The 27,670-nt window shown below is 35.1% G+C and overlaps 1 protein-coding gene across 23 annotated transcripts in view; it reads left to right on the forward strand.

Moving 5' to 3' along the window:
• LOC136829827 (myoferlin-like) overlaps positions 1-27,670 on the forward strand; it is a 115,255-nt gene that overhangs the window by 61,160 nt on the left and 26,425 nt on the right. For 13 of the 23 annotated variants that reach the window (XM_067088830.1, XM_067088866.1, XM_067088883.1 and 10 more), the window contains 20 exons: positions 2,043-2,259; positions 2,511-2,587; positions 2,817-3,034; positions 7,375-7,559; positions 7,706-7,817; positions 7,961-8,082; positions 8,229-8,418; positions 8,660-8,819; positions 10,004-10,140; positions 11,088-11,251; positions 13,340-13,526; positions 14,337-14,486; positions 14,577-14,748; positions 15,248-15,379; positions 15,486-15,667; positions 15,781-15,898; positions 16,418-16,548; positions 16,728-16,889; positions 17,012-17,151; positions 25,778-25,835. In XM_067088830.1, coding sequence (XP_066944931.1) covers positions 2,043-2,259; positions 2,511-2,587; positions 2,817-3,034; positions 7,375-7,559; positions 7,706-7,817; positions 7,961-8,082; positions 8,229-8,418; positions 8,660-8,819; positions 10,004-10,140; positions 11,088-11,251; positions 13,340-13,526; positions 14,337-14,486; positions 14,577-14,748; positions 15,248-15,379; positions 15,486-15,667; positions 15,781-15,898; positions 16,418-16,548; positions 16,728-16,889; positions 17,012-17,151; positions 25,778-25,835 — 3,014 coding nt within the window. Of the gene's footprint in view, positions 1-2,042; positions 2,260-2,510; positions 2,588-2,816; positions 3,035-7,374; positions 7,560-7,705; positions 7,818-7,960; positions 8,083-8,228; positions 8,419-8,659; positions 8,820-10,003; positions 10,141-11,087; positions 11,252-13,339; positions 13,527-14,336; positions 14,487-14,576; positions 14,749-15,247; positions 15,380-15,485; positions 15,668-15,780; positions 15,899-16,417; positions 16,549-16,727; positions 16,890-17,011; positions 17,152-20,123; positions 20,163-25,777; positions 25,836-27,670 lie in introns of all 23 variants that reach the window. The other 10 variants (XM_067088874.1, XM_067088905.1, XM_067088985.1 and 7 more) reach the window with 1 other exon arrangement.

The following is a 27,670-nucleotide window of genomic DNA, read 5'->3' on the forward strand; positions in this document are numbered from 1 at the left end:
AGGGAGGGGCCTATATTCATTTCGCCTTCCTTGTCAGGCAGTGCCCAAGATGCACTATTGTATTTTCCAGGTTAAATGAAGCATTTGATGGCTGGGATTCTTGGGAAAATATATAATATATATATATATATATATATATATATATATATATATATATATATATATATATATATATATATATATATATATATATATATATATTATATATATATATATATATTATATATATATATATATATATATATATATATATATATATATATATATATATATATATATATATATATATATATATATATATATATATATATAAATATATATATATATATATATATAATATATATATATAAATATAATATATATAATAATATATATATATAACATAGGTATAAAACATATAACATATATATATAATTATATATATATATATATATTTATATATATATATATATATATTATATAATTTATTTTTTTTTTTATTGCGTACACATTTGTCATCTGCAGATTGTAGGTTTTTTTTCAAAGAAATTAAAAAAAGTAAAAAAGCAAACGTAATTAAAATCCGTCAGGGACATCATAAATGTACATACATAAATTACATATATAAACTACTTATCTAGAAAGAATAGGGACGTCATAAATGTACATACATAAATTACATATATAAACTACTTATCTAGAAAGAATAGAACAAAGAAATTTGTAACAGGTTTTTACATTTGTCAACATTGGGAACAAAGACCACAAGTCATCACAGGAGCATGTAGACCTGGGCTTAGGACCAGTAGCAGTATAGAATTTAATTTGCACACAACCTTTACTATCTTTCTATATAGGAGGATGTGTGACTAAGTTTAGGAAGAGGTTTGATATGTATACGGAAAAAAGTGTGGATTCCACCATTTTAATGACCAGTGAGCAAGTGGGTATGTCAGTGACAGATGTTGGCACAGCACGAGTAATGGTGGCTGAAATGTAAGATACAATAATCCTAAAAAGTCTCATACATACTTTGTTATTCACCCCAGCCTTATAGAAAAAAGTAAACAATACAGTCTGAATAAATTATGATATAAAATTATAAAACCACAAAAAGTAGGTGCAAAGGAAACTTGGAATAACTTCGTTAATCTTAAGTGTCCCAGGTTCATATAGTATGTGGGATAGCTAGTCAAATATTAGATCTTTGTTTGCAATAGTAAGATTTTTTCAAAAAGTATATCACTAGACACCTGTGTCCTATTGCCTACATATGAAATGTGACTTTGTTGAAAAAGTGCGTTTAATATGTCAGAAAGTTTCCTTTAGTTGTTGTTTATGTTACTCATAGTAGCATAAGTTTAAAATGGAGAAAACAGAGCTCGTTATGTAGCAGTACAGACATATTTAAAAAGTGCTGTTTATGGAAAAGAAACGTATTATTAAAAGAGATAGTGGGGGATCAGGAAATGCCATTGCTAGTCTCCTTGAACATCTAAGTGGCACCTCCGTAATGCGTTCATTCTGTGATCAACAGCAGTGTGGGTTAATAGAAGTACTGTGCTGTAACCAAGTTATCTGACCGGGAGGAGAGGCAATTGCAGCATCAGATTTTTGCAGTGACATAACTGGATTGTTTTTAATTTACTAATTATTATTATTATTATTATTATTATTATTATTATTATTATTATTATTATTATTATTATTATTATTATTATTATTATTATTATTATTACAATATAGGCCTAGTATTAAAAATTTTGTATATGAGATTGATCCTAAACAGAACACTGAAGATAGCAAATTATTGCAGCTCTTTAACTTCAGTGAACACTTGTCATTCCATTTAGGTATGTCAAAATATTGTGGACCTTGAGACTTGAATATTATTGGATGAATGACCTTCTCAGTGTTAATACCCTCCTCATTGTCACTGACATTAACTTTTTAATGATAGGTTTATGATTTTTGCTTAGAATAAATGAAACCGCGCCACCCAGCCATGATGCATGGTTGGGTCGTATACTTTCAAAATCTAACCATATTGTTTTGACCTTTAGTGGATGCAGGTACACTACAGTCCCTCAAGGAAATGCTAGGAGTTGGGAAAGCCTCTAAAGAACTGGTAGATCCATATGCAATTGTCAGTTATGCTGGTAAGGAAGTGCAGACAAAGGTTCTTTACACCAATGAGAATCCAGAGTTTCGTCAAAACTTGCACATCGGATTTCTTTTTCCTTCTATGTGTAATGTCATCAGGTTAACTTTAATGGATTGGTAAGTTGTGAGTACAGTATTTTCTTCAAGTGTAGATTTTTTTGTTTTGTTTCTCATGCTCATCCATGGATGGAAATGCTATTATTGATTCTTTTGTACTTGGTGATTCTTGAAAGTTAACAGTGCCAAAGAACAGTTTTCTGAGTTTCAGTAAGATGATGTAAAAATGACTGTAATTAATGTGAAACATTTTTTCACTTAAGCTAGTTCTTTATCCTAATTATTGCATATTTTTCACTTGTTTTCCATAGGGATCGTGTTGGTCAAGATGATGTTATTGGCACTGCGACTATACCAGTATCAGCCATTTCAGCTCCAGGGGAAGATGGTAAGTGTTATTACCGATAGAATTTTTATGTCGTTTGACCATTGTCTATACAATAACGAATAACAAACAACTTTGTGAATTTTAAGGACAAATTTGATTTAATTTTTTTGTTATTTTGATACGTTATCCATTTTCTATATAAGGAATTTCTTTATTTTACCCTTTTGTGTTAGGATGAATTTCTCTATTTTACCCATTTTCTATAGGAAGAATTTCTTTATTTCAACAGGCTTTCTCCCCACCTTTGGACCAACTTGGGTGAATGTGTATGGGGCTAGACGTGAGTGGGAGTTATTAGACGGAGAGAGTGCTGAAAAAATGAATGTGGGTGCTGATCGTGGCTGTGCTTACAGAGGCCGTGTCCTGTGTGCATTACACACACAAGTTGGGTCTTATCCACCGGCGCCTGCCACTGCTATTGACAATGATGCATTCAACAGTGTCCGCGTGAGTGTTCTCTAATCTGTGTTGCCACGCGTAGGGGAATTCCCCTACGGTAGGGGATTTCTGGCTCTTGTAGGGAATAGGGGATACCTACGGGGAAAATGACCTTATCGTAGGGGAATGTAGGGGAAAATTCCTGAATTTCAATCATCAATCACTTTTTAGACTTGAAATTTTGGGTAGTTTACATATCCTAGGGACGCCGCCGTAGCTCGTTAGCAATGCTATTGCCCATTTTTTATAGTACGAGTTTTCGAGGACTTGATTCGACCCCGTTAGTGGCATTCTTTTTATTTCTATTAAGGTGTTGGTTTAAAATCATTAGAAGAAAATTGTAAAGAATTACATTTGAGTTTGTTTGTACTTTTATCTAAAATAAAATTGAAACTAGTAACATATAACCTACGTAACATTACTTTATAGTAAATGATAACTTCGTTACATACATGTTCATGTCACGAATCAAGGCAGTCATAACCGCCTGAGGTTAGTGTTTGACGGGAAACAGGAACTTTCGCAGTTTGGCTTGTACCCTCAGTGAGTGAAACACTTCGATCATCAAACTTTGTCATTGTACCATCTTTACGTAGGTTATATTCAAATGCTAGATCACGGTACTTTGCCAAATATACAGATAACGAGAAAAATTGCGTTCTCGGGGAGGCTTAATCAAATGGATGGATTTCTACATGATTATAACAATTTGTCATATGGGTGAGTGTTCATTTATTTAATCATATTGTTTAAAATTACGATTTAGCATCTAAGTTTGGTTAATTCTTAATCTCAGTGTATTTGTACTTGCTTTTCTTAATGCTATGTTATCAATTTTGGAGCGTAGGGGAATGTAGGGGAAAATCACTTTGGCTGTAGGTAGAATTAGTCATGAAGGCGTGGCAACACTGGAACTTCTCTTTAAATATTTGTTGCAGGTGTTGCAAGGACTGGGGTATGAGTGACATACTGGCTGGGTGTTTACAGGTTTATTGGTTGTTCCTTACTGAGATAAATGTACAGAATCTTCGATGTTATTGACGCGTGCGAGCGGTAATGTAGCGTCTATACACAGACAGGTAAAACAGAGATAAAAGGTTCAGACATCTGTGTTTGTCGGCAGACAAACAGATGGCGATATCAAGAGACATGATTAACGTACAGCGATGAAACATACATCAGTGGAAAGGCCAGGAAATTCTACATATGGCCAGTTGCTTGAGATTCAAGACAGATTAATGGATACAATGCAGTAGCATGATATATGTGAAATGGAGAGACATTTGGCGTCTTCACAAACAGAAACACACGTACAGTTTGATACAGAAGATTCGTTGGAACATTATGAGTACGTGATTAGAATGCTTGCATGGCAGTGCAAGTAGTGGTGATTGTACATACATTAAGACAACAATGGCTAGGGAGAAACAGACGGAAATATTGTATGGTTGAAATCGCGTTCCTGTAGGGAAAGAAAACGAGACGCTTGCTTTGTCCTGTCCACTTCGATGATGACGATTGACGAGCACACGAACACACACGTGTTTGGAAGAGGCAGTGTCGGGGCTCTTACAGTGTATCCAAACTGTCTTTTTTTTTTTTTGCACTAAAGATGCTATAAATGTTAAGTTTTTAAATTACTGTACTGCATTTCCATAGATACTCAGAACATGATAAAAGTCAAATTGATAGCTTCAAGATCAGGTGTTTTGAGAAAGGTGGAGGGAGACCATTGTAGTGCTCCACATTATTTATCTGTGCAGACCATGTTCCCAGCTCTGCAAATATCTGATTTTTGTAGGTTTGTGCTGAAAATGTCTAGCCGGTATAGACCAACCTGCCAATTCAGTCTGCACCCCACAGCTCTAAGAACTCTCTTATATGCTTAATTACTTGGCTGAAATTAGGAAAATATCTTTAAAAGAAATTTAACAAATTTCTTGCAAGAAATTCCATTAGCACCAAAATCAGCAGCTAGTAACACTTCGTTATTGCATCCATTATCTTGTCCCAACGTTTTCTTTGTCATGTTTTCATACATTCTTGTCAGCTTATGGGTGACTGATTCTCTTCATGTGATTGTATCAAATTACTTATTCCAGATGGTCTATCTTCTCCAAAGCTATCCTCAACTGTATTGATGCATTTTTTCATGTAAATGCTTTCTGCTTCATTCTCTTCATTAAGTAGGTTTTGAAATGCTACCCCATTCTTCTAGTATTTCTTCCCTTTTCAACTTAAATTTTCCGAATTGCATCTTTTATAATTTGCTGATTTTACATTTTATCTGTCATGAATGATTCCTCTACTTCTTTCCTTGCAGCTCCTCTTTGCCCTTGCCATTTGACTTTTAGCCTTCCTTAAGGGCTCTCCTCTGCTCTGTTGTATCATGATTCCATTGAAATGTCTATCAGTGTCTGCAGTCCCACACAGATGTCTCACCACATACCACCACTGCTGCCTTTTTTATATCTCCTTTCAGTAGTTTCTACTGCCTTCTTTTGTATTTCACATTTTCTGAAACTTTCTATTTATGTTTCTTATGTAATTCAGTTGCCAGTTTTTTTTTTAATTCTTACATACTCAGCATTCTTTCTCTCCCAACTCGGCATGGAGCTGTCATAACTGTCCTAACTCTTGGCATTCATGCCTTGCCTGGTATAAGAGTTCAGTCCTGCATCATGATAAAATCATTCTTGCTTTCAGCTTCTGTAATCTGTTGCCAGCTTCTCGAAGAGCTTATGTCTAGAGGCTAGTTTTTCATAAGCATTCATTTAGGCACCTTCTTACTAATCTACCCACTGGGGGGCTGGAGTATTCTTGTCTCTCTTATTTGCATTGCAGATACTGCACTAAAAACAAGTGAATTACCGTAATGCTTTGGATCTCTTTTAATTATTTTTTTTTATTTTTCATATTTATTGCATCTACAATTTAATCTTGGTCCAACATGACCACTTCATTTTGTCTTTTCTCACCTTCATTCAACTTGAATTTGTGTTTGTAGGTGTTGTTACTAATACCTTTTGTTCCACTTGTACACATGCCTACATTTATCTTACATATATATATCTATTACTGTACCTCTCCTTTTAGTCTTAACATTGTTCTAGCATAAACTGCTTAATGAAAATAACTTGCTTTCTTAGGATCTTCATTTTTCTTTGGGACTCTTAAACATTTGTTTACTTGGAGGCTCCCAGGGCCTTGAGCCATTTTATTTGGAGAGTTCTTAAAACTTTTAAGCCATTTGTAGTTTACAATTTATGTATATTATTGCTGACAAACTCAACTTCCCTATTTATCTGGGGTTTGGACCCGCTGTGTCAATCTGTTATTAACTTATTTTGAGTTAATATCTGAACAGACTCGAATTATTACCAAGATGCAAGGTATAACATTTTCACTCTTGATAAAACAGTGTCTTTGAGAACCTTTTGCTAGTTGATGATAACTGACCAATGCTTAGGAAAGTAGTGATCAACATTTACTGCATTTAGTCACTCCTTTGGTAGAACTCCACTTCTGATTCATCAACACAGTGACATGGATTCTTACCTTGGCCACAAAACCAACTTGTGTTTTTGTAATGGACATGTTAGTTGGGGTGTCTTTAATAGTTCGAGATTATAATACTGTCAAATTAAGAAGTTTATATTTATGGAAAGTGAGTTACTGGTATTTAAGATTTTGTTTACTGGCAGCCTGATAAATAGTGGAAAAATAGCATGCAGTTTGATTTTTATGAAGAAGGATAATAGACAAAATAAAAAGTGTAGACTTTGAACGGATAAAATTATTGATTGACATTGTCATTGCCATTAAACTTTATCCTTTTTGTATGGTTTGACATATCTGATTTTGGACATCAGCAAAGCACTAAGCTATGTATCATTATGGATCAGTTATGTTGATTTCCATCAAAATTGATAAGAAGGGGTAATTTGAATTGAGCTGAGTCACTTGAATAGCTGATGGCTTAGGAATTTAGGTAAAACTCTGGTATGCAAGGTATGCAGCCATCTCAGGTAACTCTGCATGTCCATGGTAAGTATTGAGGATCAGACTTCTTTTACTAAATGACCTTCAAGTACTGGTAGCACCCTCTTCTTTCATTTGAGAGGCTAGGGTTTGATCTTGCTTAGGGGTAGAAGTTTCTGTTGCACATATGATTCTCAAATTTCCTTATTATTATTATTAATGAAACAAGTGAAAGGCCACTGACTTTGAAAGAAAAATTCAATAAAATAAAAAGTTCATGTGAATAAAGGGAAAGGAAACATTACTGCATCTCATGTACAGTATGATTTTAGGCTCAGAGGTATTTGAATTATTAAACTTTATTTCAGAGGTTTAGGAGCACTCGACGCTTTGTTCTGATATGCCAGTTAACTGGGACTTGGTTATTGGAAAACACTGGTAGACCTCTTGAAATAGAGGTCTCGGTCGGAAACTTTGGAAACAAACTTGAAAACACCATCTTGCCTTCACCATCATCTACGCACCCAGCTAATGCAGTTTTTGATGGATGCAAGTAAGACCTTGGTTCATACTAGTCTATGCAAATTAAAACAATCTTGTTTTCCTAAGATATACAGAAACACTAACAATATTCTTTCACTGTTAAGAAGCAGATTGTTTTCTGTTCCCTGTCAAAGTCGAATTTACAATCTTTTTCAGATACTACTTCTTACCTTGGGATGAAGCATCACCTTTTGTGATGGTTAACTGTGAATATGAAGATGTTACTCATAGACTTCATGCTGTCAATCACATCACTTCAATAATTGATGTAAGTACTCTAATTTGTGGAATTTTTTAAAGAGACTAGATATTCAGGTTTTATGGATGGTACAAGATTATCATCTAGTAATATGCAGATCTAAGTACAGTTTTTACCACAACTGAAACTAACTTAAATTTCTATCATTACAGAGATTGAAAAAGGATATACGAGGCTTAAAATCCACATTGCGTGCTCGTCGTACCAGTGAAGGTGATCAAGAAGTAACAAATATGTTGCAGACTGTTATTAGCAGACTAGTGGCCAAATGCAGGTTAGTTATTAATTTGGCTCTGTTAAAATATATCTACTGTAATTACACTAAAATTCTTGCTTTGCTGCTGTTGCTGATAGACTATTGAGAAATGCCTGGTTGACCTTCACTTGGTTCATATATGTGTTGACCTTTTCTTGTGGCAGTTTGAAACTACCTGAAGTTGATCCTGTGAGACATATCGAAACATCACTAGATAAGCACCTGCGTGACCGTCGCAGATCAGAACTGGATCATTTGAAAAATACTGCACAGGCCATTGATACTTCCAACGTTACTCAAGCTATGGAGGAACTGGAGTCCATAGTTTCATCACTGGAAAGCTTAGCACAAGCGGTAAATTCCACATTTGCTTAAGCATGAGGTTGACAAACTCTCTGAACTTGTTAATCCATGTTTTAACTAATTACTGTCATTCAGTGTACTGGGAATATTTTGTAAAAGGCTTATATTTATGAAATTCCTCTATATTAAAGTATACGTATATGAAAAAAAATTGTGAAATTTTTGTGTATATAAAGCCAAAATTCATTTAAATATTAAGAAACAAATATTCAAGTGATCATGGAAATTTCAGCCCCAGAATGGTATCCCAGATGTATTTTTGTGGTTAATGAGTGGAACAAGGCGGCTGGCATTCATACGCATACCAGCCCACTCGGTTTTGTATGCCCATGAGCCAACGTCTCAGGGTGCTCTTGCTGGCAAGTTCCACACATACACATTAGAATACCCAGGTAAGTTCATTTTGTCTGCTCAGATATTTTATCCTGTGTAGGATTTGTTCATTAGTATTACAGTAATGAAAGATTTTCAGTGTTTTCAGCATACAGTGATAGGATTTTCTATCAGCCATATAAATGCTAATTTTTCCAACTGTAAGCATAGTGTATGTTGTGCATTAACAGGAAATAAAAACCATGGCTTCACTAGAACCTGTTACTTTTGTGCTTGAGGGCAGACTGGCTAAGAAGTCTTTGAGATCATTGCTAATTCAGTGTTCATATCAATATAGGACAAAAACCAGTGGGTTAGTTTTTATGCAGACAAAAGTATGAGATTATATATGGTGGAGAAAGATCTTGTGGGAAGTTCATGCAAGATTTCTCCCAACATCCTGAATCAGAGCTATTGTACTTAAAGACATCCATCCTCGTCCTTTTATAGGGTACTATGTACTGCTTTCAGTTATCCTGCATGGCACACTGCAAATGGTACTGAGAGGTTTCTATCAGTGTCCCTTGAACCCAAGTTTGTTTGCATTCTGGATTCTTATCCATTCCCTTTGGTTTACTCTCACCTATCTTTCCAATGTTTAGCTCTAATTTTCATAATTTCAGTCTTCAAGTGTGACCCTGTGATCTTAAATATCCATGCAATAATAATAATAATAATAATAATAACAATCCAACTATTGTCCCCTCAGATAACACACACTTTCAACAGTTTTTAAAATGATGTGACCTTCACAAATAGACTTTTCAGATTTTTGATGGTACTGAGCCTCCTAAGTGCAACCACTTCTTATATTTTTCTCTCATTGCCATCATTATGTTTCAGTGCTTGCAATGCCTGAGCCCTTTCACATAGTCACTCTGCAACCATTTCAGTTGGGTACAGTATTTGGTTCCTGAGTATTTCTTTTCCCCTACCCACCATGTCAGGAGAGACAGTTGTATGAACTTTGAAGGGTCTCCAGCTTTCAGGACAATATACTAAAATTATCATTGGCTACCAGGACAACTAAATTCTGAGTAACTGCTTATCCCTGATAGGCTTAATAAAATGACTGACATGACATCCCTCACCGTATAGAAGAGCTAGATCATATTGGTTAATTTTAGATTGGTCTGCCTTTTTGAGTAGGTAGTGCTTTGACTCCACGAACTAAAATTGGTTGTAAAAAGTTTCACATTTTCAGATGACAAGAATAGATGGAGTATAGGTGGTGTAGTTAGAGCCTCTGTGTGGCTTGGCAGAGAAGAAGATATCAGAAACTGGTGGGATGCTCGTCCAGATGTTCAGCTCACTGTTTATGCAGAAACTTATGAAAATCAGGTGTGTAATTATTGAAGGTTTCAATTTTTATGCCGTCCGTCACTATGGCAGAGATTGCTATGAGCATTATTACCCATCACAAAGGCAAAAATTATTTCTCTATTATCTTTACTATCATTGTATTTTTCACTGGGCAGGCAGTTATGCCATAATTTCATCATAATTTGACCTGAATTTATGTGACAGACATATTTTCAAGAAAAGGTTACAAAATTAGCAAATCTCAATTTTAATACTGATATTCTGAATCTAATAGTTTTTTAGAAAAGTATATTTAACTTCCTTGTCAATTCCCATTTAAATATCACTTCAAAGTCATTTGGCATCTCCGAAATGGATGATGCAAAACATTTAAATTCTGATTTCCCTATCAGAAGCATATCCTTGAAAGAAATTTTGTCAGAATCTATAATATTTTCAGTTTATCCAGTTATGAAATTTTTAAGGAGTTGCAGTATATTAAATAAGATTTATTATATTCATGAAGAGCAAATACTTTGGGCCAGGCCTATGATAGTTAATAATGCTGACCTAGTGGTCTAGGTAAACTATTATATAATAGTAATAATAACAATAATAATAACAGTTCGGGGGGTAATAGTAATAATAATAGTAATAATAATAATAGTAATAATAATAATATGTCATAGGGATATAGTAAACCAAGAAGTGATGTTATATGTCATTAACAAGATTTTTATATGCATGAGCAAAAAAGTATCAGGGTGCTTTGAAAAAGTTGTTGTTTTTAAATTGCAAGCTTTTGGAAAGAAAAGGGCCTCAAATAAAGAATTGCCAATTCTATAGGAATTCACTGAAGAACTCTTACTCTTCAGACAACTGGAATACAGTATTCTTTGGCATGAAGAAGCAACTAAATATCATGTAAAGTTAGGTATCTAATTAGAATGGCTTTCTTGTAATGTGTAACTGTTTTCTTTACAAAGGTGATTTCAGTACCGGGTAGTGGAAAATGGACTGATAAAGGACTGCTTATGACAAGACCGCCATTCTCTGATGCTGATGGACGTTTTACTTTGTCTCGTGAAGCTTTCTTTGAACCAGATGGCTGGGCTTTCCAAGGTGACTGGTTTGTTGATCCTGATCCTAGGTAAGTAGGCCTACCTGGCTTTCAGTTGTAATTTATTTAGAATGATGAAATATACCCACTAGTAGAAACTATGAAAAGAAAGAATATGGAAGAAGGAAAATTAACAGAAAAGAAGTAAAAAATGCGCCAAAGTTTCTTCATGCAATCGAGTTTTCTGTACAGTACATAATCAAGGCCACCGAAAATTGGTTTATCTTTCGGAGGTCTCAGTACAATGCTGTATAAGCCACAGCCCATAAAACTCGAACCATGGCCCAGTGGTGGCCTGTCCTATATCGTTGTCAGACACACAATTATAGCTCACTTAAACCTCAAATAAAATAAAAACTACTAAGGCTAGAGGGCTGCAGTCTGGTATGTTTGATGATTGGAGGGTGGATGATCAACATACCAATTTGCAGCAGCCCTTAAGGTCTGAAGGGGGACAGAAAGAGTCAACACTAAGTAATTGTCATAAATATATCAAGCATGGTTATGTAAATTATGAAACTTTTGCTGTGTAGTAAAGTTAACCAATCAACGATGTCTTGCCCATACAATAAAGAATTCAATTTTCCCAACCCACATCCCTTATCCAACATAAAAAGTTTTACTCTCAAACTGCTGTGTTTCAATCCAATCGGACAGGAAGGAGAGGGAAACTTGATTTTTCTTATTTACCAAATCTGAATGTATGAAAAAACAACAGCCATACATCACCAAATATTTACCAAGGCAGGAAGGCAACCAAGCAGAGAGCAGCTCTCCAGTTAGGATGATAACATCAACAATGAAGGTACCGAGACTAAATACAGTCCTGTTTTCAATTCATGCAGAAATGTAAAAGCACTCAAGAATTCAGGTCACTTGCTAGGTCCTGTTAGCTTCTTGTTGCTGGTCTGGCAGCTGGCAGATTGGCTGGTAAAAGGAATAGATAAAATAGAATTTATGGTCCAGATACTCATGGGTAAATGGGACACAGATTGATAATGAAGTATTTGATGGGATGAGTGAAAATCAAAGATGAAAAGAAGATGACCTGACTACCCCACCAAATAACAAAAGACAAAGTGTGTATATAGGGTTATTTGTGGTAGATGTCCCAGAGGCAGGAGAAGAAGGTGACTCCCAACTTAGAGCGTTGTTTTATTAGGGTGACTGCTAATTATCTATGAATAGCAGTAAGTACGGTACAGTAGTTACTCAAACTTCATGTTGGGTCTCAACGACTTGATGGGGATCTTTTTTCCCCCAAATGCAAAAGGAACATCTTTTTAGTACCTGTAAATGTGTACCTCTCTGCTCACTTCCACTTTATGTAGAGGACTAATAAAGGTAATAGTTGTATTTACAAAACAAAATTTGTTTGAAGAAATCAAGTATTTTTATGTTCAATGCACCTGCCTCTAGAATTGCCTATTCAGCTTTGGACAACCTATTTGGGACTTCATCGCTTGTTTGGCATTTTTTATGTATCCTAAATGCTATTCTAATTAATTTTAGTTATGTTACGGATTTGATAAATGAGAGTTCTTGAATACTTCCTGCCAAATTCCTTAGGTATGTATTTAGCTTGAAAAATGATGAGGATTTGTTACAGGAAGTACATAATGATAACTGCTTCATGCTAATCCTTACACATTTCTGTTGGTTGGAGGTATTACATGCTCATGGCCCCTCAAAATTGGCGTTTGATAGATAAATATAAGTATGATCTTGAATGATCTTCCAGTTTTATTTTGAATGACCTTCCAGTTTTATTTCTCTGTTTATAGGTAACATTTCCTTCAAACTGTGCTACCAGAGCAGAAATGAAAATACTCTCATCACAAAACCAGGAGATTTTAATTTTGACTTAGGGTGTATTGTTAAAAGACAATACAGTAAATGGAAATCACTTGCTGGAGAACTTGGAATTTAATTGACATTCTTTCTTCAATTGAAGATTCAATGTACAGTATTAAGTAAATGCCCCCAACATGTCCCTAATTACCTTTGGCAAGAAAATTATTTTTAGGGGTCAGTATATCTTGTATATTTTTGTTTTCGTTCAGTATAAATACTGTATGATACCTTAACTTAAGCAGCATTGGATCTCTCTTTTTCCAGTGTTAGGTTTGCTGCTGATGCTGGTAGGCAGTTATTCACCGAAGAAGTTTTTGAGCAGCAAGTGCGAATTCCAGGTGGAACTTGGATTCCTGCTCCTAATAATTGGGCTGATGTTAGAGGAGACCCTGCAACTCATAGAGATAAAATTGCTTTAGCAGAAGGCTGGTCATGGCGCGATGTTTGGTCGGTGAGTTAACACAATATTGTATAATAGCTTCTTAACTTAGGGTATACTGAGGTTGTGTTCTGAAAAAAGGTCTGTAATTTAAATTGATTTTCGTAGAAATTAATGTTAATTGCATTCTGTGGCAGCAAAATTTCTCCCCATATACCAGCTATTTTCATCTGGTATCAAGGAAAACTGTACTGATATAAGTATTTTTGTGTTGTTAATTTTCCAAGTAACTTTTATGAAGTAAAATGCTAGGTAAGTTAACACTACCCTCATTATAGGATACAGTCTTTTGCCATGTAATTTCCCCTATAAAGCTGCTATCTATAGGCTGTTTGCATCACCATTTTCTCACAAAACAAAAACCTTTATGTATTAAGCAGGTAGTGCAGCATCAGTCTCACTTTAGACCACTGTACATTTAATTTGCTCAAGACTAGATAGTGTATATTTTTTTGTAATCACTGTAAGAGTTGTTGATGAATAACTGAGGTTTACATGTATTCTATTAGTTTTTAAAGTATAATAATAATAATAATAATAATAATATAATAATAATAATAATAATAATAATAATAATAATAATAATAAGACAAAGATCCTTTTATAGATGTACAGGAAGGGCATTTGAACAAAATATGAAAGGCTCGCACAACGTTATTTACTGAAAACAGTGGGAATGCTTAGGACAGTGAAAGCTACAGAGCTTGGATGCTTTCCCAATGAAATATATAGATTTTGAAAGACATTTTAAAGATTAATGCTTTGATTTTATTGAGTTAATAACTATATATTTATATTTCTGACTTTTTTTTTTTTTTGTAGTATGACCTTCAGCGTGCAGTTGATGGTGAAGGGTGGGAATATACAGTGGAAGCTGGTATCATGGGTTGGTCTCCACAAGAGAAGATCTTCCATGTCTGTCGACGCCGTAGGTGGATACGCGATCGTTACCTCACTCACAAAGTAGAAAAAGTAAGTTAAATTCTTCCCATGCAATCATAATTTTATTTCTTAGTGCTGCTGCTTATTACTAAACACACTCATTGAATTTTCTCTATATAGCACATGAGCCTCCCTATTGATGGATGGGAGTACGCCCCTCTCTTCAGACTACAGTTTCATGCTTTGGAACGCAAAATTGACATGGTTCGAAGACGACGCTGGAGACGACGATTGGTGCCCACACAACAGGGTTTGCCACCCACTCCAAGACTTGCAGTGAAAGCTGGAACTGGTAAGTTGTATCCTACACAAACTTTCCTCCTTCTCTTAAGTGCCTAGACAATGCAACTTCTTTTATATGTAAATTTTTAAGCTACTGAAAGTGACTCCAATGAATGAAAAATAAAGTAAATTTTATTGGGTTACGTTGCTACAAAGATATTGTTTCTACAAAATTTTATACAGATCCATTGCTTAGCTCTTTTTATGACGCAAAATTACCCTGAATATTTTTGCCTATTTAAAAGTGAGATAGAAAAAGGCAGTCATCTGGTAATAGATGCATGTGTGAGCAGATTTCAAAGTCTTTGTCAGTCTTTGTCAACTATACCACATTAGTGTTGTCTGATCCATGAGTTGCAAGAGACTAATCATTGTGTTCTTATAATAAGATATGATATTCATTAATGGTGATGTATTCAAATATCTAGACTTGATTTCTACAGGTGGAAAGGAATTTTTAAAAATTTCCTTTGATGGTATATTCTTATAGCTGTACTTTAATTCTGTAGGTGAGGAGGAGTTCACGCAGCTGACTTGTCCTCGTATGTATATAGTGAGCGCAGAACGTCATGAGTATCAGTTAAGAGCTCACATCTACCAAGCTCGTGATCTTCCTGCTGGTGACAAAACTGGCCTTTCAGGTAATCAAAATATCTTTTTCTTATTCAGGTTTATCAGATTCATTGCTTTTTGAGAAAGATTTAATTCAAGTAAGCTGACCTGTTTTTAATTGTGAACTCTTTGCAGATCCTTATGCAGTTGTTAGTTTCTGCAACAGCACACAGCAAACTGACAAAAGGTCTGCAACACTTTGTCCTACTTGGGATGAAACCCTCATCTTTGATGATGTTAAGCTTTCCGGTTCTGTTGGTACAACAGAGACACAGCCACCCGATATAGTAGTTGAGATATTTGACTGGGATGCTCGGGTAAGCTTATTTGTAAAAAAATATATTTTTGCTGTCAATTTTAGTATTGGTTTTATCTCCTGGCATTATTTTATTTACAATATGTTTTTAATTTTACTTTTGAATCTTAACAGGGTGCACCAGAGTTCCTAGGTAGAGTCTTTTGCCGTCCAACAGTTCTCAATACATCTGAGGGATATGATCCTTGTCCCTTGCAGTGGTATCCACTTGCCAGGGGAAATGAAAAACAAGGTAAATCATGTCCTAGAAATACTTAAAAGTTGAGCAACTTTTAAAGATGTGCAGTTTATTTTTTATATAACTCTTCACTTTGCTTCCACAGCAAATACCCAGTTACCTGCGATAATTCATCCATAGCCTTGCTGAAAAACAGAGCATTACAGATAACTGTAAAAATATTTTCAAAGCCATACAATATAAAAAGACAGCACAGTCTTTGTATGTGTTAGATACTTACAATACATATATTACAGTACTGCAATTCTTCCAAATCCTTACACCAATTACGGACAAGTTATAATTTACGACTTATTAACACCATATGGTACAATTTATATTTCCTTGGTAAATTAGACATTGTCTCGCTACCCAAAATTTTACTATTTTGGGGGGACTTTGTCCAACCAAACTAATTCAGAACTTAATTTCTTTGACAAAATGAATTATGGGTGGATGCTTGTTGATTCATGCCAGCATATTTACAAATTATCTGAAATGTACATATTAAGTGATTGTGTGATGTACTTTTAGGAGAACTCCTGGCTTCATTCGAAATGCTTCTGAAGGATGTTGGTGAACTTCCCATATTGCCTCCTGTACGAGGGGATTTCTACATGGTGCCTTTTGGTGTCAGGCCCTTATTACAGCGAACAAGGATTGAGGTGAGAATATTGGAAATTTGAAATTTCTGTATTACTGATTTTAGTTTTACTGTGTCACATAAGAGTGCACAAACATATTGTATATTGGAATGAGCATTCAGCAGTTTCTTATTCCACAGTTGCTGTTGTGCTGCATAAGCAGTTCAATATATTAAATGAAAGCTGCTCTCTTTTCAAAGGTTTTATGTTGGGGTGTGAGGAATATGGCGACTTACGAGCTCCAATCAGTAACGAGACCATCCATTGAGTTTGAATGTGGTGGTGAAACTGTTCTATCACCTGTGATGGCCAATCTTCGAGTTAACCCCAATTTTGACAAGCCTCACCTAGTTTTTGATGTTGTAAGTTATGTGAAATAAACAAATTATGATATAACAGATGAGGAAAGTTACTTCTTATATAGAATATGTGGAGAAGTTAGTGATGATATTTCTAATGCATTCATGTGTTACACATCATTCAGGAATTGCCAAAAGAAGAACTATATTTGCCACCCTTGACACTGAGGGTGTTTGACCATAGAGCCTTTGGCAGCAAGCCTCTTGTGGCTACTGCAGTTGTAGCTGATCTTCATCAGTATGCGACAGAGCCCAAGGTTTCAAGGTAAGACTTAGTGAATATGCTACTGATATTTGTGGTAACTATAGATTAAAGGCTTAAAACCCTTTGATTGCAACCATATGGCCAGAAAGTCAGCTTAAAAATATGAAAAATCAGTCTTTTATTCTCAAAGCAAAATTTATCCTTGACAGATATATTGTACAGCATAGGGTATCCTGCATTTGCGTAAATTATTAAGTTTGCTTTATTTTGCAGAGTCATTTGTTAGAGTATTGAACGTTATTACAGCATTCAAAGGGTTAAAATTGATTTTGCCTGATTCCAGTAGAATAGTGCATTTCAGTCAATGTATTACTGGATATGATTATCATAGAAGTGAATATTTAGTAAGTATCGCTGTGTGTAGTGTGAAATCCTGTTTTTGCTCTAACACCGCAACAGCTGGTCAAAAGTTATATTCTGTAGTTACTGATTTTAGAACATATTTAACTTATGATTTGATTAAGATGATTGGTCTAGAGTGATCCCTGAGGTCTTCGAAAAATTGAGAGAGGGAATTTTGGTTATGTATGCAGATGACTGTAGGTCAAATGGGCTGTAATTTAGGAACATTCCATACCGTCATGCATTGGAGGTAATGATTAGAGATATGTAGAGATGATAATTATTGTCCAGTAGATACTGCTTTGTAATTTAGTCTAACAATGATATGATTCATGAGACTTAGCTGAAATATCCATGACATTGTTCATTATTATGAAGTTGTGCCACCATAGACTTTGGTTGAAATGAGTGAATATCTCTTGGCGTCATTTGTAGAATTCAATACAGTACTGTATCATGTAAGAGTACATATTGTCAGCCTTGTTATGGCATTTTTTGGAGCTACTATAATGGATGAAAATCTGGTAATTGATTTTTTAGCTCATTAGGTAGCGTACAAATTTTTTTTCATAAAAATCCACTCTATTATTATTGACTTCAACTTTGGTGTGAAGGGATAGTGTACTAAAAATTTTCAAAATGACATGCTGCCAGTATCTCAAACATCTTATTCAGTTTAAAGTTTTGCTTTCATTTTGTTGTGTCCATACCCTGTACAAAGGGAGGGGGAAGTGTGGCAGTTGTCTTTAGTGATGTAGCAAAAACAAATTGCCTTTTAAGACCTGTGTTTCAGTTTGTCAGAAAGGCACTTTTTTAAGATCAGCAACTTTACGATTGGGATGAGACCATCAGGCAGTGAGATGCTGCTCTTTGCCTGAATAGTTCATATTTTCAACCTACTTTAATTCTGGGATCATTACCCAGTGAGAGACATCTCTTGTCCTTTGGATTCTAACTCAGGCTCCTCTTTAGCCCATAGTAAGATGTCAGAAGAAATCTCTATCTCTAGATTGTCTTGTCAGCTGCCTTTTCTCAAATTAGGGTCTCTTTTTTTTTAACCAGTGCAGGAAGGCAGACAGTTGCTTTAGCAACTCATACCAATTGGTTCATGACCCAAGGTCTCCCTTTGAGACTTCGTAGAATAGACTCCCCCTTCTTTCAGTGCAAACTCTTGGTACTACACGAGCATTGTGGTGGATGCTCGGCACATATGTAACTACTCAAGCTCCTTTTGGACAAGATTAGTATACTGCATTGCTTAAGATGATGGTTGGGCTCAAGTCAGTGAAGCAGAAATGATAGAAGTTAGGTCTTATTGCCTCCTCTCCCATCCTGACCTTTGACAACGCAGACCATGCTTGTGCTAGTCAGGCCAGATGCTGATGAGCTGCACATTTTAGTACATTGACTTTGGTCTAAGAGGGCTGGACTTACAGCGTGATTACTAGATTCAGATAATATTTTGCTGCCTACTGACTTGAATCTTCCTTTCTTTGATGGAAAAGACAGGGTTTCCATGGATATTTCCTCAAGTTAGGCCCCACCTGAACCAAACGTTGATGCTTGTCCCTATCATTTTCTTGCACTGATATATGCCAGGCTGTATAAGAGGTTGTAAGAGTCATCCTTTGCCAGTTCATGCATTAGACTGGAAAGCTGGTATTTGCTGTAGGCCCTGAGAGATTAACATATTGTCACTGACATTCATTATTGGTAATTATACATAATTCTTAATACTGGCTATAGGGAAAAATGACAGTCTCAACCTGACAATTGGTAAATGACGAAAAGAACGTTTAGGTTTGTGTTTGGTGAAAAGAATATTGTGGAGCTTCTAGGATTTAAGATTCCTTCTATAATGCAGGGTACATTACTTTTCTGAGTCATTCTTCTTAAAGGAAAAACTCCCATGGTCATCACCTAAACATTTACCTCTTTGAAAGGGAGTTCCTATGAACAGCTAGTTCCATGATACTGTTATCATTATGCAGCACTGTAATTGGAGGAAAATGCAAGACCAAGAAATGCCATCTTTGGGTTGCAGCTTTTCTGACCATAAAAAAATGACAATGCTTTGTAGATTTGGTCCCCCCTGTTTTGTAATTCTAAGTACCTGTAGTTTCTTCAGTACAGTGCTTCCTTTCAGGTAGGTAGATCATGTCTTCCATAATAGCCTGAAAGTTGCCTATACCTACACTCATGTTTGAAGAAGCCTTGTTTATAAGTCATATATTAAATGTACTACTGACCAGAATTCTTGCTGTTTTGAAAAGAAAACGCAACAAAATAATAAGAGATAATGCAAGCATCAAGTTTAAAAAAAAAAAAGTTAGGGAAAGGATTTGATTTGATTTTCTCGGCTATGTTACTTACAGTACTACAGTGAGAACTTACTTCAGTATCCACATACATAACTAATAGTGGTATCTGATATTGTTTTATTTTTTACATTGAGAAACAGCACATTTCTGTGAAGAATCTTATGTTCAAATAAAAAAAAATACAAAGTTTCACTGTACTTCTGTATTTTTATATTTTCTGTCTTTAAGTACTGCATGCTGGATTAGTTTTTCCAAAAGACTGCTGGATGTAGCTTAATATCTGAGTTCAAATTTCCGTTTTGTCTCCAGGAAGAAACGAAAGGGCAAGAAAGTCCCCCCAGTTACAAGGTACCTTCTTTTACATGTATTTCATTTTATGGGAAGAAAGAAACTAAGGTTTAGTTGGTAGCACTTCTTTTGTTTTACTTATCAAAAGCATTATTATATGTTCCTTGTCTTGTCAAACAAAGTGCTGTACATATGTGTTACAAATATCACCTTTGTTTTCTGTAAGTCAATAAGTTTTCACTATATGCTGCTAACTTAAATGATAATGAATTGCTTTCATAGCCAGTTTTTTTATACTGTATAATAGTGCTTTTGTAACCTTTATGTTGCTATATTTATTAGTTTTAACATACAGTTCACTATAGATATATAGTCACTGTTTTAATTCCATTTAGTGCATACTGTAATTCTTTCTTGACACCTGCTTGAATTTTCATGTTATACAGATTGGTGTAGTAGTAAACAAGTTTTATAAAGTAACAAAATATGGTACTATATTATGGTTCTACATTTGTTCTGAAGGATAAATTTCAAGCATTGAATTTGTAAATTTTGTTAACTTCAGTGGATGCCAAGTGTCATCAGGAGATAGTTTGTTATTGCAATATGTTCTGTAGTTAACTGTTATTAATACGTCAGTCTATTAAAGCTAGTAATTAGTTTAGACTAAAACTTGCTGCTGGGATATACATAAATCACAGTTCAAGGTATTTATATAAACCATATAATTGAGGTAAAATGGTTACACGAAGCACTTGGTTGCACTCAAACTTTGCTTAGTTTTGAGAATCTTAAGAGGCGCACTCAGACTTTGCTTAGTTTTGGGAATCTTAAGAAGATCTCACGCTTTGCCTGGTAGCAATTTCATTAAACAGTGAACATACTGTATGTATGTGCACATTACAAATCATTGCCTTACTTGAGCATATAACATTTTGCCATTTGAAGCTATGACAGACTAAGCATCTGTCCAAATTACAACATCACTCCTAGGGGCTAAGGGAAAACTTTCAAGTAGAGTATAAACCGTATTCATATTTTCTTATCCACATTTCTTTAAGCCCTGAGCAAAACACTGCATTTGTCATCCTGATCCTGAGCACTGTGAGATTTTAACTGCTTTTTTAATTGTTCTCTCTTGAAAGCAGAGTTCCTTAAGTGGCCATGTGACTATTGTGGGAAAGATGTAGGGCTAAACTCTTATTGTGTACAGTGTAACAGTGTCACAATTGATGTGCAGGATTATAAATGTACATTAGGGTAAGAGATTTTCATGGCCCAAAATGTATCATAAGAGCAAGTGTAGGAAGGAGGAAATTAGAGAACAGTGTTGTGATGCATGGAAAGGTCTTACAAGTAAAAAATTTCACTTACCTTGGGGACACACTGGACTTTGAAGTAGAAGTTGCAAGGGCAAAAAGAAAAAGAAAAGTGGCAGTATGAATGGAATGGCTGATATGAATGAAGAAATGTAGTAGAATTTGCAAGGGCAAAAAGAAAAAGAATAGTGGCAGTATGAATAGAACAGCTGATATGAATGAAGAAATGGCAGAGATGTGGTGCTCAGAAGTTGGAAAAAAGAATAGAAGACCAAGATAAGATCAGAGTTCAGGAAGAAAAAGCACATGACAGAGGAGAGTGGAGAGAACTCACGTCATGGTTATAAACACAGACAGCGATGGTAAACACATTTTCTACACTACTACTTTGATAAATTAGCATAACTTACAAAGGTAAAATTATGTAATCGGAATTCACTAGTTCAAATTCAAGTTCAAATTCATAATTCAGTAATCACTTGCAAGCAATTGCCATTCAAGAAAAAGTGATCTGAGGAAAATTACCATAGAGAACCCAAGTCTACAGGTTTGTGTAACCTGAGAACGTGAAACTAAACAATCAATTACTAGGCTAACAAGTTAGAGATGTAATGAAGATTCCCCTGGAAATTAAATTTTACTTGGAACAATAATAAATACTGTACTGTATTAGTAAAAGGCATAAGAACTGAATTGCTCACAGTAAGCTGAATAAGGCAAGTCTGTAGGGGGACAATGCCATCAGTGCACCTCATGTGGTGCACTGTAGGTATTACTTAAGGTTCTTTTCAGCGCCCCTTCGGCTCCTAACTGCGGCCCCTTTCATTCCTTTGTCAGTATTCTGTTCATATTCTCTTTCTTCCATCTTACTTTCCACTCTCTCCTAACAATTGATTCATAGTGCAACTGTGAGGTTTTCTCCTGTTAAACCTTCCAAACCTTTTTTACTGTTAGTTTCCATTTCAGCTGTGAATGACCTCGTAGATCCAAGCCATTGGCCTAAATTCTATTTTCTATTTATATATTCAGAATAAGGCAAGGAAAGCTTAGGGTTGCAAATGCACATCAAGTGACACAAAAGAACGAGGTCTGGTTATCATAGGAGGTCTTGGAAAATGCAGTGAAGGCTTCTTGTTCTTAATTAGTACAAGTGTGGTTAACTGGGATGTTTCATGAGAATAGCAATAAATGTTTAATAGGGTTGTAATGAACGAAAGAGCAAATGCAGTATTGTATATGAAACTTGAATGGTTTTCATTATAAGATAACTAGTTACTGTGAAGGTAATTCAGTCATAAGGAATGTCAGAGTATACAACACTGGTAGTGAGGACATAAAAGGGCATGCATGTTATCAGGATATGGCATCAGAAAGACTGCGTGAGACAGTACTGTACTGTGTTGGAATTCAACCAGTGTTTATAGCATAAAAATTTTAGGAAACCAAAACTCAGATTTTATGATGAAATAAGAGAACAGGAAAGATAACACTGTGCCAGATGAGACTTGTATAGTTACAGAAATTGATATACTAAAGTTTGAGCTAATAGTGAAATTAGGAATGCAAATTAGTTGGAGAGAATGCACACACAACTTACTCGTAAACTGATAAGCTGGGCAAGCATATCAGGGTATAACTTGCCACACCCTTTCATTGCTGAGTAGCTCGGGAAATGCTTGAGTATCCCTTTCAAGTCAACAGTCAAGCTGCATTGCAAACTGAATGATATTTGATTGACAGTCCTCAGGTTTGTAGTGCAAGTTTTGACCTTGCAAAGTTCAACTTGAGTGTTTAAAAGACACCATGTTGCTAGCCCACACATTTTTCTACTCACTGATATGAACCAAGAAAATGACTCGGCCAGTCCATACACTTCTCTCTAAAAGAAAGCCTCTGATATTATCATGGTTAATTCAAAGCCATCTCTTTTGAGGACCAAAGTAATAAGCTCTAGTATGGCAGTGATTCATGGTTGCAAATATAACATTGTATTAAACTTAAATCACAAATTTACACTTTATAAAGCTGCAATAACACACTGCTTTAGCACTAGCTGTTGCTTTGTATGGTTTAATATCATTATTATCGTATCTAAGGTAATTCTAATAATTTTTTTTATAGGAAAAGTGTTCATGATAAGATTTCCAGGTAATTAGTTAACAATACATTTGGTGTGGAGATGACATTTTAACCAGCTTAGGTCAAGGTATTATTTCAATATCAAGTAGAAAAAAAAAGAATATTAATGATTATTTTATATAAACCCATGCTTCCAATTATGCATTGATTTTTATCTTATGAGTTTGTTTTTCATACTTCTATAGAATTTCAAGCCTTAATTGAATCAGTGTTTGACTGCCAGCTGTTTTCTGTGCAGGATTTGAAAATACAGTGTTGCTTTAGTTAATATAATACTGTATTTTGATTTTTTAATTGAGTTCTTGATGCCCCAGCATTTGGCATTTGTGATCTTTGATATTGTTTGGTCAAGTATGATGCATGCTAATTTTCGAGCACATAATTTGAAGATGGTCAGGCTCAGACACCTTTAGATGTGTATTTACAGCTGATAATACAGTCTGTGAAAATGTATAAAGCTCTTTTTTGATGCTCTGCAATATGACTAGATATCTGATCTGTTATAATTTTTTTCCAGTGTTCTGTCTTCCTGAAGATTGTTTGCCAAACTTTTATTTTATGAGGGAAATAAGTTAGCTGTAAGAGTGTAGTGTCATGTTGCCTTCTGGTTGATTAAGTGCAGACAGTGGCAGTACAGTTTTTTTCAGTTGCGTAGCCTTAGACATTAACTAATTACTGTGTTATGAATTTAATTTAAATACTTAAAAAGCCAGGCTAGGCTACGTAAAAAGCCATACCAGACTCTACAACCAGCAACACCTGATGGCTTATGCTTGCCCTGAATGTTTTAAAAATTTTCTAAAAAAAAAAAAAAACAAGTCCCAAATCTGTCCATTATTAAACATTATGCTTTTATTATCCCCTTGAAACCCCATACAATATTTCAGATGGCTAGTTAACATGTTTAATTATTTTTCATTGCAAGTTGTTTACCCTAGAAAATATGAAATTATGCAGTGAGTAACCTTACCCATAATGAAGAATGTAAATGGGAATAAAAATTCCAGTCCAAATTGCCACGTCCTGTGTCAAAAACAACTTAACAAATTAAGAGATTTTGAAAGGATGAACAATAGAATGTTAAGTCTCATTGCTACAGTGCAGTGGAAGACTGTGACAAATGAAGAAGTGGAGGAAAGGTGTGGTGTACAGTGGCTTATAAAAGTAAAATCTTGAAGACTGAAATGGTTTGGGTTTGTGATGAGAAGGGATGAGTAGCAGTTAGTCAGAATAGTAGTAAAATTGGAAGTAGCATAAAGAAGACTTGTAGGGAAGGCCTGAAAATCAAAGGAAAAGAGGAAAGATGAGGACCTGGACCTGTTAAGAATTAAAGCAGAAAGTGAACAAGACAGAGGAGAATGAAGACACCATACTCCATGTCTAAGCCCATAAAGTGGAAAATCTGATATAAAAATGCTATGATTATGATGATGATGATGTGTCAACATAGTGTAATCCAAGTCCATTATGATAAGGTTAATGGTGTAGATGTAATTCTAAGAAAGCAGTAAGCACTGATGAAGTGGATACACTGTCTGAACAGGTAGTGGGTCTTAAACTTGATTGAAAATAAATTTAAATACATATTTGTTCTGAAAGCTGAAAGACATCCAGAAATATCCAATTGTTTAGCTTGTAAGACATGTGAATTTAAATATTTTAGGCAAAAGGATAGCCTATACATTAGTTTAAAGGGAATGGGAAAATTTTTCATATACTTGTCAGGGAAAATGAGAAGGGCTATGAACTATGCAATTTAGAACATCAGCATTTTCATACCTGGAAAATACAATGTCTTTTTGCATAATATCAAATTCAAGCTTTTATATAAAAGACCATGATTTTGGAACTACAGTATAGAAATCTTGTTTGCTGCCACCTTTTGATAAGTCCTCAAAGCTAAAGGAAGTAATTAGGTTCATCCTACAGCAACACAAAGTAAATCTCTGCCATTTGCTTAAATTTTTATCACAATCCTAAGTCAGTATTCTTCCAGTCAGTACAAAAGCTTCCAGTATTTTTTGCAGAGGTCTTTTAAGTAAAGTCAAAGTTACTTTCGTTGTTTAGGGTGTCTGAAAGTCAACTTTCAAGTTATCCAATATCAAGTGCACATTCCAACAGATGAATTTGCTGTGTATTTTCAAGTACATAGCAGTTAGTACATAGATTTTAAATTTGCCTGTACTGCACTTTTTAAAATGGTTTTATATTCATCAGGGACCATATGTTGGTTACTGCCATATCCTCACTGGAAGCGAAGCCAGGTAAAGGAAAGGTAAGTGTGGTTATACTTGGATTTCTTTACATTGTCACGTCCTCCATCAGCTTTTAACTAAAATGATTTGTACAGTCTTTAATTCACATAGTGTTTTGCCATGCTTTATATTCATGTTCATGTGCTTGTGAAGTATTTAGCTACAGTTGGGTAGGATAGTGGAATAATCTGTGCAGGTCATACCTTCTTGAATTTGTACTGTACATTCACCTCTGTGCACAATTGTGATTGTTGATATTTAAATGAAATTGAGAAAATCATTTATTTTTCATGCATCACACACACACAGTACTATGCAGCAGAACCTTAAGCATTTGCAAGGCTTATATTTAAAACATGGCTTGTCAAATGATTTAAACTATGTCAGAACATTTTGCTGAAATAGTTGCAGTTTCTAAATAAAAGTAGACTAGAAGACTGACAAAACTGACCATAACTGTTTGTTGCTATTAACAAATAAGGGTAAATCGCTTTCTGCAAAAAGGAGCTAGCAGTGCCAAGTGCGTTCTCCATTGGCTCTGCTTTCAGCATATTCAGGCCGGTATGGATAGGTATGCCATCGGCAGCCATCTGATGTTTCTTTCACATGAGATCTTTTTCTGTGTATGTCTACGTGACTAAGAAGATCTTGTAAAAGACTTAATGTGGCTATTCCAGTATACAGTATATTGAATGAGATGTGCTGAGAGGCATTAAGAAGCTGTTATTGAAGACGCATGTTGTTTTTAAAAACAACATTTAGTACAGAATATGATTATGAAGGGAAGGAGGTGTATGAGGCAGACCTCTGGCCAATTGTGTACAGTACTTCAATTATCCTGTGTTTGTATCAGACAACACATTCCTTAGATAGACTTCCACTGACCTTCAGAACAGACTGCCACTGACCTTCAGAACACTTGCTTGTGCATCCATGTTTGTCCAGCTTCACAAAAATATTCTCACTCATTTTGAGGAACAATTTAGGTCAGTGTTCAAGTCATGGTATACTAATTGTAGGGTTCTCTCTAACAAAATTTAGTCTTATAGATAAAATGAAATTGGCTCATTATGGCAGTGGACAGGGCCACCCTTCCCTGCCACCTGCTGTGGAATTCCTCCTTTTGCAGCTCCTTAAAATTTCATAATACTTAGGAAAAATGTTGGCCAAATTCTTCCATTCTTTTCCAGCGGACCTAGTGCTTTGGGATGAATATTGATTGTATCATCATTGGCTCACCCTTCCCCTAAAAAAAGAATAAATAATTTTCTATGTAGGACTAACCTCTGGCGGATTCTGTTATCTTTGCTCTGAGAAGCTAGTTCCCCAAGGTTGATGCTGCATATGGTATCCCCAGATCGACAACAGACAATAGCCATGTTCCATTATTCAATATGTAATTAATCTTTGTTGGTAAGAACCTGTTAGAAAGACCTGTTTTGATTGTTGCAGCTTAGCAATTTTCTCCAGATTGTCCTCATTCAAACATCAGAAAAGGACCTTGAGACCTTTATCTTTATCAACCATCCAGATATCAAGGCAGTCCTGTATGGTCTCTGTAGTCTCATATGGTCAGATGATGGGGTTAAAAACTTGCCATCATATTCAGTAGTGCCACAGCTTTCCATGGATCTAATTCAGAGCTGCTGTGCCATCATATCCCTTTTTTTGGAAAGAGCAGTTACTGACAGAAATGAGTAATTACTGTACTCTATCAGCTCTTAAAAGGTTTATGCACCCTTTTGCTAATAATTCCATTATCTTACTGTCAGTATTTGTAAATCACTTTGGAATGATTACATGTAAATTTTTTAAAACACACTATAAATAGTTGCTTACACCAAGATTTTCCTTC

The sequence above is a fragment of the Macrobrachium rosenbergii genome, chromosome 4, assembly GCF_040412425.1.
Source record: "Macrobrachium rosenbergii isolate ZJJX-2024 chromosome 4, ASM4041242v1, whole genome shotgun sequence".
Taxonomy (NCBI): Eukaryota; Metazoa; Arthropoda; class Malacostraca; order Decapoda; family Palaemonidae; genus Macrobrachium; species Macrobrachium rosenbergii.